This window comes from Symphalangus syndactylus, chromosome 5, assembly GCF_028878055.3.
Source record: "Symphalangus syndactylus isolate Jambi chromosome 5, NHGRI_mSymSyn1-v2.1_pri, whole genome shotgun sequence".
Lineage (NCBI taxonomy): Eukaryota > Metazoa > Chordata > Mammalia > Primates > Hylobatidae > Symphalangus > Symphalangus syndactylus.
The window spans coordinates 141,653,012-141,670,690 of NC_072427.2; the positions used below are offsets into that span (position 1 = coordinate 141,653,012).

The 17,679-nt window shown below is 35.4% G+C and overlaps 1 protein-coding gene across 6 annotated transcripts in view; it reads right to left on the reverse strand.

Annotated features, from left to right (window-relative positions):
* The window catches only part of ATF7IP (activating transcription factor 7 interacting protein), a 120,338-nt gene that overhangs the window by 73,651 nt on the left and 29,008 nt on the right, over nt 1-17,679 (reverse strand). For 5 of the 6 annotated variants that reach the window (XM_055280535.2, XM_055280536.2, XM_063639631.1 and 2 more), the window contains exon 2: nt 5,934-7,498. In XM_055280535.2, the coding sequence (XP_055136510.1) occupies nt 5,934-7,498 (1,565 nt within the window). Of the gene's footprint in view, nt 1-5,933; nt 7,499-14,381; nt 14,404-17,679 lie in introns of those variants that run through there. The other variant, XM_063639630.1, reaches the window with a different exon arrangement.

Sequence of the window (17,679 nt, forward strand, 5' to 3'; positions counted from 1 at the left end):
AGCTTGCAGTGAGCCGATATCGCACCACTGCACTCCAGCCTGGGTGACAGAGCGAGACTCCATCTCATTAAAAAAAAACAAAAAAAAATGTCTTTTTTAGAATCTGTCCTTACTTACAGATAAGTTTCTGTTATAATTCCTCTGATTTTTTTGAGTGTAGCCTTATCACAATTTGGCAAGTTTTCATAGTTCCATGTGTGATATTCTTTCCTTTCAGGCAGACTAGACAGTAAGCTCATTAAGGGCAGATACCAGATCTCATAATTTTGGTAATCCCAAACACTTTGAGAAATAGCTGAGACAAATTAGATGTTTAATACCTATCAGATGACTACTATCTTTAATAAGGTTCCATTAAGTAAAGGTAGAAAACTGTGTTTTTAAAGGATTACAAAATAGAATTTACATTAGGGGACTTAGTTTCCCATTTCAGAATTATACTTGACAGAACTTTATTCTAAGGAAAAATGGAGGACAAAAACCATTGCCTTAGATCAGAGATTGGCAAATCTTTTTTGTAAGTGGCCAAAAAATAGGTATTTTCAATCTTGTGGGCCACATGACCTCTGACACAACCTCTTAATTCTGTCCTTGTTGCAAGAATCAGCAATAAGTGCTATGTGACATGTAAACAAATTACCATAGCTATGTTCCAATAAAACTTTATTTACAAAAACAGGGCTCACAGGCCAGTCTACTCCATTCACTGATTTAGATTACTGGCTCCATGAAAATATGTATAACAAAACAAGAAATTCCTACAGACAAATTAAAGACAATATCCATTACAAAAATGGGCAAAGGAGATGAACAAGCAATTCACAGATAAGGAACTACAAAAGGCCAATAAACATATAAACATTCTCAACTTAACAAGATCTATCAGAAAAATGAGGCCTGACTGGTAATGTCACTTTTCCAGACATTTTGTATTAGTTTTATTTAACCAATAAAGAATGGCAAATAATATCTCCTATGTGAATTTTTGCGCTCTCTTTAAAAGCAAAACCTAGTGGGGAAAGTCCCATTTTATTATCTCCAATTCTTCCCCTCCCATTCTCTCTGAAACCCAAATCAGGTTTTCCACTCCACCATTCACCAAAACTGTCCCTTGGTAAAAGTCACCAATGATCTCCAGATTGTTAAATACTTCTCTTCCATCTTATGAGCACACACAGCAGCATTTGATATAGTAAACAGTTACCTTATTCCCTCCTCAAAACGGTGTTTTTACTTGGCTTCTGAAACACCAAAATCTCTCCATTTTCTTCCTACCTCAGGGGCTGCTCTTTCTCAGCTCCTTTGTTGGTTCTTCCTCATCTCCCCAACCCTAAACACTGAAATGCCAAAAGCACAATTCTTGGATCTTTTCTCCATGTATACTCACTCTGAGGTGATTTCATCTTGTCACCTAATAGCTACATGCTATCTACTATATTTTTCTAATACAAGTCAAGTCTCTGATCTGAAATCCAGACTTAAACATCTAACTTGGACAACAGTACTCATGTGAAAAATGATCTTCCTCCTATACACCTCCTTCCAAAATCTACTTCATCTTTGGTCTTCCTCAACTCTGAAAAGAAAAATCTGCAACTTGCACACTAGTGTATAGAACTAAGAAGCTCCACAAAGAGAAGCCAAGCACATAAGTAACAGCTTAATAAATGGATTGAGATGACAAAGAATTTTAACTGAACACAATAAACAGTGACAATAAATTAACAGTAAATTGACTAAATCATGCCAATTCTGTCAATACTAACCTACAGCAAAAACAGAAGGAAGTCTCAAATTCTAGTCTAATGTAATTATCCTCATTAGCATCAGTTTATGTTTATTTTATTTACCTTAAAGATCCAATGAACAAGGGGAGGAAAATATCAACCACAGATTTTTATTTTAATCTGAAATAAAATCTGCAAGGAAACTATGTCAGCGTTTAACGTAAAAAAAATCTAGTTCACTCTAAAACAGATTTTTCTCTTCAAAAATCTTATGTTTAAGAAAAAAAAGCATGTAGAGGAAGCCTATCCCTATTTTTCCACAAGAAATAGAATGAGAAAGACCAAAAAAGAAGGGAAGATGGAGAATGCAGTAACCCAACAGCTAAGGAGAGTCTCAAGAGGGAAGAACTGCTATTAAGAGGTCATCCAAGTATGGAAGAATAGATAAGACAAAGAAAAGATGTCCCCGGATTTAATAACATGGTCATCAATGTCATTTCACTGAGAAAAATTAGGAGGGGGAGGGGGCAGCTACCAAGGCAGAAATCAAAATCCAATTAAGTAGAAGGGCTAACAGAAGAAGAAATGGTCCTAGCTTTGTTAATATAACTTGAAGAATGGCCCTAAAAGAAAGGAAAGAGATGAAATAGTAGTTAGAGGAAAGTATATGGTATGGAGATGAAGTTCCTCTAGTGTTTGAACTTTCCCAGAGAGATAAATCTTTATTTTGCTATCCTCTTTAAACAGATTATCATTTTAATAATTTAGTATTAGTTATAACATAGTACTATGCCACAATTCAATAATGTCTCTAGACCTATTAAGGTATATATGCAACACTTTTTTAGTTCTTTCTTCTACTTTTGTAAAATTAAAATAGCTTTTCTATTTGCTGTATCTTTCATTATTTCTTGTTGCTAATACACATCACAATTGCTCTATTTAAAACATATTTGCTAAACAAGTGCCTGAAATGACAGAAGGTTATGCTATTTTCCTTTTACTACACTCATAGATGTTAGTAGCTAGAAGGAAGAGCCAGTACTGAAGCCGACTTTAGTACTTCAGCTACTAATTCTGTGTTCTGAGTATATTAAAAATTAGTCAAGAATAAAGGCATTTATTTAAGTAACATTTCAACAGGAGTACAGCAACATAAATGACATGCAACAGATTCTGCCACCATATAAAGATAACAGAGTACAGTTTAAGAACCAATTAAGAAACTATTCTTAAACTCAAAATACACAAAATTACCTTCAGAGGAAGGGGAAAAGATACAAAATAAAAGTTTAGTTATGAGCCAAGAAATTAAATCTATCACTAAATTTACCCTGCTAATAGCATACTATCAGATTAAAGGCAAGTAACCAAAAATATTCCCAACTTTGAATTTTCAAAGTATGCAGTATGAATGGCTTAATATTCATCTCTCAGCACTTAATTGCCTTGTGTGGGATGCCCTCCAATATCAAGATTCTGACATAAAGGTACTCATTAAATCATAAGCTGCAATTTGCTTTTTTAACTTTCTTATACAGACTTTTTTTTTTAAAGGACTTATAAGGCTTTTTTATGGACTTGCCCTAGTGCCACACTCTGTATAAACACTTATAGAAAATGGATGAGTGAAATCCATTCTCAACACTGTCACCTATTATCTTCCCAAAATGTAAATTTCATTCTCCTCTGCTTGAAGTTCTTTACTGGCATTCCAGTGCCATCATAAAGCTTTAGCATTATAACCAAGGTCCTCCATGATACGCTTCTCTTACATTATCGATTATTCATTCACTTTACAAATATTTACTGGGCACTAACTGTGTGCCAGGCACCGTTTTGGCCTGATGATGGTGACTCAGAGCAGGAGTAATAACAGTTGTGAATTGGACTCTAGATCTATTATGATAGTAGTACCAACAGAATTTCCTGATGGACTGATTACGGGGTGTGAAAGAAAAAATAAAAATGGTTCCAAAGTTTCTGGCCTGAGCAAGTAGGATGGAGCTACCATTAAAAGGAATTAGACTCAGCCAGGCGTGGTGGCTCACACTTGTAATCCCAGCACTTTGGGAGGCCGAGGCGGGCGGATCATGAGGTCAGAAGTTTGAGACCAGCCTGACCAACATGGTGAAACCCAGACTCTACTAAAAATGCAAAAATTAGCCAGGCGTGGTGTGGCACACCTATAATCCCAGCTACACAGGAGGCAGAGTGGGGAGGAGAATCGCTTGAACCCGGGAGGCGGAGTTTGCAGTGAGCCAAGATCGTGCCACTGCACTCCAGCCAGGGCGACAGAGTGAGACTCCGTCTCCAAAAAAAAAAAAAAAAAAGAATTAGACTCATTAAAACCCTATGTTACAGCGGAGCCAATATAGCAAGACCCTGTCTCTACAAAAAAATTAAAATTTTGCCAAGTGTGGTGGCACATGCCTGTATTCCCAGGTACTCAGGGGGCTTAGGCGGGAGGATCACCTAAGCCAGTAAAGTGGAAGCTGAAGTGAGCTATGATTATGCCACTGTACTCCAGCCTGGGCAACAGAGCAAGACTCCGTCTCATAAAACAAAAACAAGCAAACAAAAAAAACCTCTATGTTATACAGATATTAAAAGGGGCAAGACATCCCTAATACATCTGGTGCTCTAATGAAGTTACCTTCCTCTGCACCCCCAGAATACCAATTTAACATTATCACTGTACTCACAGCCTTGTATTTAATGGCCTATGATTTAATTCTTGTGTGTATCCCGAGGGCAAATACTATCTTCAAATTTCTAGAACCAAGAAGGGCCTGGCCTGTCTCTTTATATAGGTTTAGTTGAATGCTCTTTGAAAATAAAAAGCCATATTTTTTTTTTTTTTTTTTTTGAGGCAGGGTCTCACTTTGTCACCCAGGCTGGAGTACAGTGGCGCGATCTCAGCCTCGACCACCCAGGTTCAAGCAATTCCCCCTACCTCAGCCTCTCAAGTAGCCTGGACTACAGACAAGTGCCACCACACCTGGCTAATTTTTGTATTTTTGTAGAGACGGGATCTCACCATGTTGCCCAGGCTGGTCTCGGACCCCTGAGCTCAAGCAATCCGCCTGCCTCAGCCTCCCTATGTAGGATTCTAAGTGTGAGCCACCTTACCTGGCCAAAAAAAAAAAAAGCCATTTTTTAATAAGAAAAAAATCTCTAACTCCAATAGCTGGTATGATATATTGGGGAAAAAAATTGTCTCTGTGTCTCTTAGACCTGCCTCCATCTTTTTTCTTTGAAGAAATTAGATGGTGTTTTATGCTAGCAAGGTCACTTCTCTCAGAGATGTCTAAATCTAAAAGAACATGATATAATGGGAACAGAAAGGTATTCATTCTTTTCTCAGTCTTCCTCAGGCTGAGAAAGTTTCATACAGGAATAATGTTTTTGAGTTTGACCATAAAAGAAGGTAGAATTTTTCTCGTTCCCTTTTTCTCTAGGAATAATAAATAAAATAAAAGAGATGGGAGAGACAGGTACTGAACAAATCATAAAGTTAATGTACCTTTTACATAAGGAGTTTGAAATCAACCTAAAAGTAACAGAGATCTAAGACACAAAGGGACAATATCAAATATGAGAATTGGGTTATAGGGAGCTCATTCAGAAAATGAGGAAGAGAATAGATTGGGTAGAATCAAAAGGGCTGAGGAAGCAAATGGTTTCTTTATCAAATGGATAATCAAGCTTTAAGGTTTCTCGCTTACAACAATGGTGCTGTCATTCCCTGGACAAAGAATATTAAAGAACAGGATTTCATTGGGAATATTAATTGAAAATATAATTTGTTACACTTGAAGCAAATAGATTAAACTATTAGGCTTTTAGTTCTAAGTTATTTGTTCGCTAAGTGATAGCAAGAAAGAACTGCTACAACTCTAGTCAATTATGTACTAACTTAAACTGTTATCTCAGTGTTATGGTGCTCTACTTCATCTCTATTTCCAGACTGTAAGGGCATATTTTCTACTTATTTTATCTCCCTTCTTAGTATTTAGCACAATGCTACTCACAGAGTAGACACACTAATTCTGAATTCTATGAAGTTAAGACATCTTTCTATAGAGTCATCACTATTCTCAACTTTCTCTGCCACTAAAATAAATTTAAAACATTCTGATAATGTTTTATTAAACAGTTCATCAAAGTCAATAAAAATCTTTAAAATTTAAGTTATATGCTAACCTGGAGAGCACGTTTCATTTTGCGATATAACTTCAGACTCATCTTTTTCACCTGAAATATCCTCTTCATCAGAGAGGACCAGAAAGGCTTCTTTTGGCAAACTCTCACTACTTTCTTGTTTAGATGGTGAACCAAAAGAACTTTCCATTTTCTCTTCCAAATCTGGATTTGTCTCGTCGATTGGAAGGAGAGATGTTTTAGAAAAGCAAGTAAGTTCATCCTCAGAAGGTGCAAGCTTTTCCAAAATAGGAATGATTTCATCTGTCTCCATAGAGTCTGTATTTTCTAAGATATTCTCACTTTTGTCATCTTCAATAACATTTTCATTAATGGTTTCTACAAGATCTGCAGAAGTTTCATCTTCATTCTTTTCACCTTGGTCAATTTCCATACTGCTAGATATAGCATCTTCGCCAAGAGCAAGCTCTGTGATAATATCTTCCTCTACCTTCTTTTCATTTTCAGGAGGTCGATCTGAACAAATAGTGTTATCATCTGTTTCTAGAGTTTCTTCATTAGCATCAATATTATTATCAGCTTTATTTTTCTCATCCAATGAGTCTTTACTCTGAATTTGCTCTAATTTTTCACCAGCCCCATTTTTTTCAAGAAAATCATCATCTTTATTGCTACTTGGTTCTATATTGTCAATTTCAGGAACTGGTTCACAAACTGGTACAGAATTTGGTTCAAAGGTACGATCAAAGGTTGATTCAGAAGTCAGCTCATCAGAGGCCAGTTCACCCGTGGCCAGATCATCAGAGGCCAGTTCACTAGCAGATAGATCACCAGAGGCCAGATCATCAGAGGCTGGATCAGTAGAAGCTGGTGCTCCAGAAGCCAGATCAACAGAAGTTATTTCACTAGAGGCTATATCATCAGTGGCACAATCACCAGAAATGGGTTCAACAGGGACCGGTTCACCTGGGATAGGATCACTAGAGGTGGGATCACCAGAGGAGAGATCATCAGCAGTGGCATCACCAGAGGTGGCATCACCAGGGGGCACATCACCAGAAGGGGCATCACCAGAGGTTGCATCACCAGAGGCAGCATCACTAGAGGAGGGTTCACTAGAGGTGGGGTCACCAGAGGTGGAATCACCAGAGGCCAGTACTCCGGAGGCTGGATCTCCAGCATCCAGATCACCAGGGGCTGGATCACCAGAAACTGGTTCAGCAGTCAGTTTAGAGTCTGGTTCTGGAGTTATATTATGGGGAGACAAAGGTTCACAATTTAAATCATCATCCTGCTTGTTTTTTACATTAACACTTAGGATACAGGGTGTTTCTTTCCATTCTGCTTTACTTTCTTCAGGATCAAAACAAATCTCTTCAATGCCATTCACCTCTTCCTTGTCTTTAATGTAATCCATATTTTCCAAAGGTGAGGTTGGGTCCAAATCTCCATTTTCATGGTTGCCATTTAACAGCTTGACATCAGTTTTCAACAGTTCTTCTTTGACCTTGTACACTGCTTCAAGTTGCTGACGATCACTCACTCTCATCGTTTTTCGAGCCTTAAAGACTTTTTTCTGAGGTTCTTCTAAACTGTCCATTTTGAATCTTTAAGAAAAAAGAGAAAGAGGGTTTAATAACTGAAACAGAAGCCACTTAATTGTAGACTTAATACAAATTGATCTTAGAAGAATGCAAGCAGCACACTTCACGTAATGTTTAAATAAAGACATAGAAACCCTACTGCTTGTTGTATACTAATTTTCATATTTACTGCATCTGTGTAATACAAAATCAAAAATGGCCATAGTCTACTAGAAAATCAACTAGGAAGTATTAGGGGAAAAAGGGACAAGTTTTTTTTTTTTCAATATGGAATTCACAGAGTATGGAGATGTATAAGCAAAAAAAAGTAGATAAAGTAAAAAAAAAAAAAAAAAAAAGTACCTGAAGAAAATGAGAAAGAAAAATAAAAGTGTAAGAACAAAAACAGTAGGGAAATAACAGGTATATAGATAATGGAAAAAGGAGGAAGAATTAAGAAACATGTAAGGAAAGATTACATTTGCAACCAAGCATACTTAGATTGGCAGAACTATAAACATATTAACAAGATTACCATCAAGAAAGAAAATTCACAACAATGGGAGAAAATATTTGCAAATCATATGCCTGATAAGACTTTTATCTCGAATCTAGACTTTCATATCTAGAATACAGAATATATATTTATATAGAATACAGACTTTTATATCTAGAATATCTAAGAACTGCTATAATTCAATAATAAATCAAATAACCCAATTTAAAAATGGTCAAAGGACTTGAACAGACATTTCCAGAAAGAGACCCCTAAGCCAAAAGTCCATAAGCAATAAACATCATTAGACATCAGTGAAACGCAAGTCAAAACCACAATGAAATAACACTGCATACACAACAGGACGGCTACAATCATCGAGAATAATGAGTGTTGGCAAGGATGTGAAAAAACTGGAACTTTCATACAATGATAGTGGGATTGCAAATAGGTGCAGCTACTTTGGAAAACAGGCAATCCCACGATATGTGAAATACAGAGTTGTCATATGACCCAGCAATTCCATTCCATTCATTTCCCAAGAGAAATGAAAACATATGTCCACACAAAAACTTGTACACAAATGCTCTATAGAGGCACTACTCATAATGGCACAAAACTAGAAGCAACCTAAATGTTCCATGACTGATGAATGGATAAATAAAATGTGCCATACCCCTACAACAGAATATCATTCAACCACAAAGGGGAATGAAGTACTGAACATGCTACTACATGCATAAACCTTAAAAATATGCTGAGTGAGAGAAGCCAGTCACAAAAGGCCACATACTGAATGATTCAATTTATATGAAATGTCCAGAGTAGGCAAATCTAGAGACAGAAAGTAAATCAGTGACTACCTAGGGTTGGAAGATTCTGGAGAAAATGAGGAGTGGCTGCTAAAGGGTACAGGATTTCTTTACAGGGTTATGAAAATGTTCTAACATTGATTATGGTGATGATTATACAGCTCTGTGAATATACTAAAAATCACTGAATTGTACTTTAAGTGGGTGAATAGTAGATATGTGGTTTTCTCTCAGTAATGCCACTACAAAAAAATTTAACAATAAATACAAAGGTTGTGTGTGTGTGTGTGTGTGTGTGTGTGTGTGTGTATTCTTCTCTTTTTTTGGTAAGTTGTGCTAGAATTTTATCAATTCTATTCACTTATTAAAGTATGAACATTTACTTGGCTGATATTTCTTAGTTTTATATCTGCTTTCTTGTTTTAATTATTTACTCTAATATTTATTATCTTTTCACTTACTTTTTCTTGGAAAGAGCTTAACATGTCATCCTTTTCCTTGAGATTCAAGCTTAAGTGTTATTTTCAATCTTTCTTCTTTTGTAATGTGTGCATATAAAGCTATAAATTTCCCTCTAAGAGCTGCTTTAGTTGCATCTCACACTTTAATGTGTCATTTACATTATTCTGTTAAAATATTTTCTAATTTCCATCATGATTTCTTCTTTCATCTATGAGTTATTTAGAAGTAGGTTTCTTAAAAAGGTAATGAATTCTGACCAAGTGAAGCTCACTTAGAAAAATACAAGGCTGATTTCACATTCAAAAATCAAGCAGTGTTGACCATGAACAAGCCATGATGCACTCTGACTTTATTTCATGCCCAGCAGGGTGCACAATTACGAGTTTTGCCTAAACTGAATGTCTGGTACCAGGTTGTTACTGACTGAATTGTGCAGCATCCCACACCCCACATCCCCAGAAAGATATTAGTCTTAAGCCCCAGTACCTCAGAATGTGACCTTATTTGGATAGGGCCTTTACAGTGGTAATCAAGGTAATATAAAGGTACTAAAGTGAGCCCTAATCCAATACAATTGGTGTCCTTATAAAAAGGGGAAAATATGGACACAGACAGACATGCACACTGGGAGAATGCCATGTGACAATTGAAGTTATGGTACCACAAGCCAAGCAACTACCAGAAGCTAGGAGAGAGGCCTGGAACAGATCCTTCCTCAGCACCTTCAGAGGGAGAATGGCAATGACAACATCGTGATTTCAAATGTGTTGCCTCCGAACTCTGAGACAATAAACTTCTGTTAAGCAAAAAAGAAAACCACAAAAAAAATCACGCTATTTAATTCATCACATAAACAGAACAGAGGGACAAAATGAACAAAGGATTACCTCAATACAGAATATTCATTTGACAAAATTCAAGACTGATGCATAATTACAACTCGCCAGAAACTAAGAATACAAGGAAACTTACTCAAATCTGATAAAGGTTATCTACCAAGAAAACCAGAGATATCATGTCTGACATTGAAATACGATCAGAAGAAAACAAGGATGTTTCCTGTAACCATTTCCATGTTAACATCTGGCCAGTGCAATAAAGGCAAACAAAAGAGCACAAGGATGTAGTTCTGAAGAAAAACAACGTCATCAATCAATAGTAGAATAAAACAAAATTTCTTTAAGGACTAAGATGTACAGGAGGCAGGAATACTGTTTTCACATTGGATAGTCACTTACCATTACCATCACCAGTAGGAATGATATGGTAGAATATTGCTTTGGCCTGAGAAAGAAAGAAAAGCAGCCCCTGATGCCTGGAAACTTAACTGATACTCACAGTTAGGGCTCAATGTTGTTAATGGATCTGATGCTTACAGTTAAGCCATGCTGTTCTCTGGTTGGACATAAAACAAACTCAGAGAACATTCAAGTCAGACAAGGTCACTGTGCAACCCACCAAACATCCCCCCTCACTAAATGAGTGATGACTACTTCCTTATCTTTTTTTTTTTTTTTGAGATGGAGTCTCGCTCCGTCGCCCAGACTGGAGTGCAGTGGCGTGATCTCGGCTCACTGCAAGCTCCGCCTCCTGGGTTCACGCCATTCTTCCTACCTCAGCCTTCCGAGTAGCTGGGACCACAGGCGCCCGCCACCACGCCCAGCTAATTTTTTGTAGAGATGAGGTTTTACCATGTTAGCCAAGATGGTCTTGATCTTCTGACCTCGTGATCCACCTGCCTCGGCCTCCCAAAGTGCTGGGATTACAGGTGTGAGCCACCACACGGGGCCAACTTCTTTATCAATTACAGCTTTATCTTGTAATAGTCTGCCCTCCCTATATAGATAAAATTTATTGAGATACCCAAGTATAGAAGTGCCCCCACTTTCTGATGTCACCCAATCCACGATAAGGATCTACTTCCTTAATCTCTCCCCAAAATAACCCAACCTATACTATACTCAAATCCTATACTAGGTTTTTTCTAACATCCTCTTACTGATTGATGTGCCTTACAGTTTCCCCATAGTGAATATTATTTCCTCCCTGCAACAAATAGTAAACCTAACTTGTTCAATTACAAAGGTGTTCCTGCTGGTCTTTGGCTGAAGGGCATAAAATAATAAGCCTAGCCTATTTGCTGGAGGCCAATTCAGCTTGAGATTCTACCACTTTGTCAGAGAATTTCCAGACTGTGATACATTCTGTATTCATTCTCTCACTTTAAGCCAATTACTTAGAACATATTTCTTATTCTAGCCATTTTATTTAAATTATATAACTAAATAAACTATTTAGAAAAATTACTCTTCATTTAAACAGAAACTTTAATACAAAATTATAATAGACACTATGTTAAGGGTTTTTAATTACAGACTAAAATTTCACACCTTCAAGGTTTTTCCCTTCCCATCATTACAAAGTTTTGCTAACTGCAAAATTTTCTGCAAAAAGATAAGATACAATGCACTGTATTTTGCTGTCACATTTCCTTACTAATTCCAAAACTACAAAATAATTAAATTTATAATATAAGTAGTATAGTTACCCTTTAAGTATTTCAAAATACTGAAAGGCCATTCTTTTGAACTTTAGCCTCATAATATCCACCATTTCTCAGATATTATATGGATAGCTGGTAGTTATTACCAATTGCATTAAAAGTAAGTATTCCTTTTAAAAAATTCATAACTTTCAATAACCCAATTAAGAACATGAACTCTTATATTAAAAGTAAGCAGTCCTTTAAAAAAATTCGTAACTTTTAATAACCCAATTAAGAACATGAACTCTGTAGACTGTAGACAGATTAACAGATTTGAATTCCAACTCTCCCAGAAAACCTACTATGTGAGACTGGGCAAATTACCTAACATCAATTTCTTAGTTTTGGCTACCTTAAAAAGGGACTAATACCAACACCTGTCACAAAGGTTGCCATGAGAACTAAATGAGATTCTATACATTAAGCACTTGGAATGTAATAAGAACTCAATAAATGTTATAACCATCACCATCTATATACTCAGGATAACGTTTTTAGGAATAAACTAAATATTCAGAATAATGTTTTTAGGAATAAACTAAAGAGTCTGAGACAAATTCCTCTTTGGTATTTTATATATAAATTGGAAAATCCAACATGTAAACCTCACCTCACAGTTAATATTAAATTGCCACCACCAAATAATATTTAATAAAAATATATAAGTTAAGAAAAGTTGGTTTTATCAATAAAATTGTCATGAACTTCAGTAATAATAAAGCACTCTAAAAAGAATTATAGAATAACTACCATCCATACCCACAAGGGAGCACACTACAGCCATTTACCAGATCTTATGGGTTCTAAATATAATAAAAAACAGACAAAGCAATAAGGAAGTAACACGAACAATTAGTTCAAACTAGTTCAGCCATATCTCTACAAACCAATCAGCAGTCTGCTTTTAGAAATGTATTTTGCATTAGCAAAGCATATTTGAGAAAGATACACATTAGAGAAGGGTGTGTTACCTGCAAACAAGTTTCCAGGGCTGTAATACCAGTGCAAAACACTTCCAAGGATCATTTTGGTACTGTCATCTAGAACTAAGATGCCATTCATAAAACTATTCTATAAAATAAATGTTAATATTTTAGGTGGCAACTCAAATCAGAAAGCTTTCACATGACTGTAATTTATTTTCACAGAAAAAAGCAATGGTACTTTACGGCAGAAGAAGTCTGCCATGTCTAAAAGTAACTGCAAAACATGATGAACTAGTTTCTCCTGAAAGTATTTTTTTCATGAGGAAGAGAGTCAAAATAATGTTTTTTAAGTCTCTGTATATTCAAGAACTCTGGGAAAATAATATCACTAATAAAACCTTTTTCTACAGGAATTTATATTTAAATAACCAGAGAAGGGTATGTTACCTGCAAATACGTCTCTCTGACTTGGAAATTTTTTTTTCAAATTTTTGGTAAATTATTTTTAAAATATTTTTAAGGAAAGCCCAACGAGCTTCTTCTTTAAATGAAAACATTACTCTCTTCTCTGCTTCATCCCCCTCCACCCACTTCTTTCTAGCAAGAGATCATAGCAATGAAACAACAAAGGGAAGCTGTTATGTCTTAGCCTACAAACTGCCTGCTCAAAAAGCTCAAGAATTTAAATGGCTGTTCAAGAGCTGCTCACAAACTCAACCAATCAGCAGCCAGCATTCTGATTCTTGCCCAGCAACAGGAGACAGACAATAAGGTCAGAAAACCATAGTTAAACAAAAGCTGTATCTGCAATACTTAAGTGTGGTTCTTTGTTTGAAATAAGTAATCTAGAACAGTTTACATAAAATCCACGTAACATGCATTAAATATACCACACACATAAATGAATAAGATTTACATCTTTTATGCTATTTGCTTTAATAAATATCCATAAACATTTCAAGAAATATACATTAATATCAATTAATTTCCTACCTGAGGAATAAGTCAAATATGGACAATATACATAAGAACATATTTTTCTATACAATGCAACATTCAAACGTAAATTTCTTTTTAAAAATTCCATAGACCATATATATAATATATATAAATCTAGCAAAACCTTAAATCCAGACAAGTAAAAAAAAAAATTTTCATACCCATCTACCACTATTGTTACAGATTTCCGATTCCAAAAATTAATAGTATTCTGGACCCAAAGGATTACTAGGGATAGTATTATGAAGTGTTGTGCTGTCTACTGCACTGAACTGACTTAGTTTAATTCATCTAATGAAATCTAAATGTCTGATTCTGGACAACCTATATTAAGTGGTATAAGTACAACTACTACATCCTTTTCTCCTTAACTGCCTTTCGCAGCAAGTTACAAAAGGTCATATGAGATGTCCTTTCAAAGCTTTATTATAAAACAAATGTGTGGATTACAAAGTAAATACTCATGAAAATTAAAGACATTTTTATTATATTACACCATTCCATAGTTCTTTAAACATAGGATTATAAAATAAAAATGGAAAATTTGTTATCAGAATTTTTTTTCTCAAATTCACTACTTATTAGGTGTTCTTAATAACCAAGTTTTAAAAATAAACCTCATTTCCCCCCTTCCTTACAGAAGAACCTTGTAATTTTTCAAACATACCCAAGAGGGAGCTTGCTGCAGCCATACTCTTAGTTTATATAATCTCCCCACAGGAAAAATATATCAACAGCTGCTTCAATGTTTCAGTCCTGTGAGAGAACTGAAATTCACTGTCTGATTGGCTCAAAGCCGAAACAATCTAAAACCAATCAGACATCAGTGTCACAAACCTTGCCCAGCAACAAGGGAAGCAGATGAGGGCAAGTGCTCTATTAAAAATGCAAAGGATGTGAAAATCAAGGTGAACAATGAAATGGAAACATTAGGAATATAACTCTAGATGCTCTGTTCGAAAACCAGGTCTATGGTAGAGTTTCTTTGATTAAATAAACTAGGGTCTGTACTGCTTTCCAAGAACAGACTTAACTAAGTACCACGATTGTTGGGTCAAAAAGCACATACAACACATAGACAAAACAAATGCTGTATTAATTCAAAGTAATGAATATCTGATGAAGTATACTTTAAAATAAAACTAAAGCAAAAGCTTAGAAAGCATCAAGCAAAACCTTTTAAGTGGACATGGCATTTCTATCTTTGACAAAGGCATTCCAATTATATTCATGCTGTTGCCTGACAGTACAACATTTTTCTGAATGAAAATTTCATTCATTTTTCTACTGAAAATAATTTTAATTCAAGTTTATTTTCACTAAATGCCTGAATTAAATATTAAATAATCACTTTATGCTGATAATTTCTAACCTCTTTAGAAATGAAACTCTGCTATTAGATTCTTTAAGAATCCCATTCTCAGTTGAAAACTGTTATGATTTTATTTTATACTTCTAAATTTTGCTTGAAAATTTGCAATACTCTTAAAAATAAAATGATAAAGAATAGTGGGTTGCACAACAGATGCTAATAATCTGCTTTACTGCTTACTGTCCATTAAATAGACTAGTGAATCTGTTCACTCACTTTGATACTTATCTGCTCAAATTTAGTATAAAGATTTTGAAATTTTTATTTTAAATACCATGTCCATCAGTATTTGTGGGAGACAGATCTCAGGACTCCCTACAGATAACGAAATCTGACAATGTTCAAGTCCCTTACATAAAGTAGTGTAGTATTTGCATATAACCTATGCACATATTGTTGTATACTTTAAATCATCTTTAAATTACTTATAACACCCAGTATAACATAAAGGCTATGTAAACAGATGTTATACTGTTGCATTGTTAGCTACGGTTCTCTCAACTGGTATAAAATAACTGTCACTAGCTATCCTGCCATCTTAAAAAAAAAAAAACCAGTAAGTGGTGAAATCTGTTTGTCAAATACTCATAAACTCAGTTGAGTAAGTTATCAAGTGATCATAACATTTGACACTTTCACAAATTAACCCCTCTGCCTGTCACCAACCAAAATGTGGAATGCAATATCCCCAAACTAAATTGTAAAAAATAACCAACCACAAAGGGAATAGGGAGTTTGCTCTACCAACAATTCCCTAGACAAGGTTACCAACAATTCCCTAGACAAGGCAGGAGTAAATCATGTCCTTAAAATTTTGGTTACATCAAAGCCAGAATTGTCACTACAATCTAATTTCTTGTTGCATTCAATGCTATGTTTTCAGAAATTTTGGAATGGTCCACATGATAAAAACATAAGATACCTTAAAATTACTTCTCCAAGTCAATTTTTGGGATCATTGTGTTACATGGGCAAAATAAAATTAAATGACCTGATCCAACAAATGCCATTTTAGAATACATAGAGCAAATTACATCCCCTTAGAAAATTGGCCAATTTTCCATCAAGGCCCTACTCACTAGCTTGCCAAACTCTACTATCCCTATGCAGATAAGGAGTGAAGTTATAGAAGGTCTTGTATTTATCTCCACAGGAATTTAAGAAATCATTTGTCCAGAGCTGAGAGCAGTGGCACATACTTGTAATCTCAGCTACTTGGGAGGCTGAGGCAGTGGACTGCTTGAGCCTAAAGGGTAGAGACCAACCTGGGCAACACAGCAAGACCAGGTCTCATTAAAAAAATAAATAAATAACCAGCAGTAGAAATCATTTGTCCAAACGTACTTTTCACATTTTGTTTGGGTGAAGTAAAACACCCAGAATGAGGTATGAGGAGCTGAAAGATGTAAATCCTTCAAATGCCAGGAAATAACTCTTACTTTTCTTATTAACCCAACCTAAAGAGAAAAGCTGGACAGCTAACTTTCTGTGTTAGTCATCTTTTACTAGATGATAATGCAGCAACAACAACAATAAAATTTCACTGGCCAATAACTGTATACTTTTTCATTCTAGGACACCAGGCTGAAGGAACAGCACCCCTCACCCCATCTAGGCCTTGTGGCAGAGGTAAAAGACCAAGATGACAGAGATATACAGTATACAATAGCTTTTAGCAGGGGTGTCCAAACTTTTGGCTTCTCTGGGCCACAATGAAAGAATTGTCTTGAGTCACACATAAAATATACTAACGATAGCAGATGAGCTGAAAAAAAAGATTTCATAATGTTTTAAGAAAGTTTACGAATTTGTGTTGGGCTACATTCAAAACAGGGTTTTGTATGCAGCCTGTGGGCCCTGGGCAGGACAGGCTTATTTTAAAGCTTTTGCTTAGACATGGTGTACATTACTTTCATTCACATTCCATTGGCTAAAACCAAATTAGTCATTAAGGGCATGGGAAGTAAAAATCTCCCAAGGGAAAACACCTCATGTCACATGGCAAAAGGTAAGGACATATAATCCTCTTGCTGTAAAGAAGTATAATTATAAAATATCATGCAAACTATCACACTTTAAAATACACATATTCTAAAAAGCTTGGCATAACAAAAAGACTTCTGAACTAACAAAACTAGGTTCTATTCCATGTTCTAACATTAGTATACAACCACCATAGAATAAATCAATTTAACTCTCTGGAGTTGAGTTTCCTCAACTGTAAAACTGAAGAGGTTAGGGTAGATGCTTGCTAAGTTCCATTCTAGCTCAAGTTTTAGCTATACTGACACATATAATTTTTCATTATGAAAGAAAAATAAAGTGCCCTGTACAACACAACAGCTTACTCCTCCTTCTCCATCCTTGACTACTAAATGCAAAGATAAGCATAATCTTGAATTTGATGTTTATTATTCCCAACCATGCCTTATAAATTCTGCCTTTTATTAACACCTTGAAAAAAACTCCTTTTATTACACACCATGAAAGGAGAAAAAGAAACTGATGCTTATCGAGGAACAATATATGTCAGACACTATAACAAAACATATCCTTTTCTCATTAGTTTATGTGATAATTTATATAATTTCAA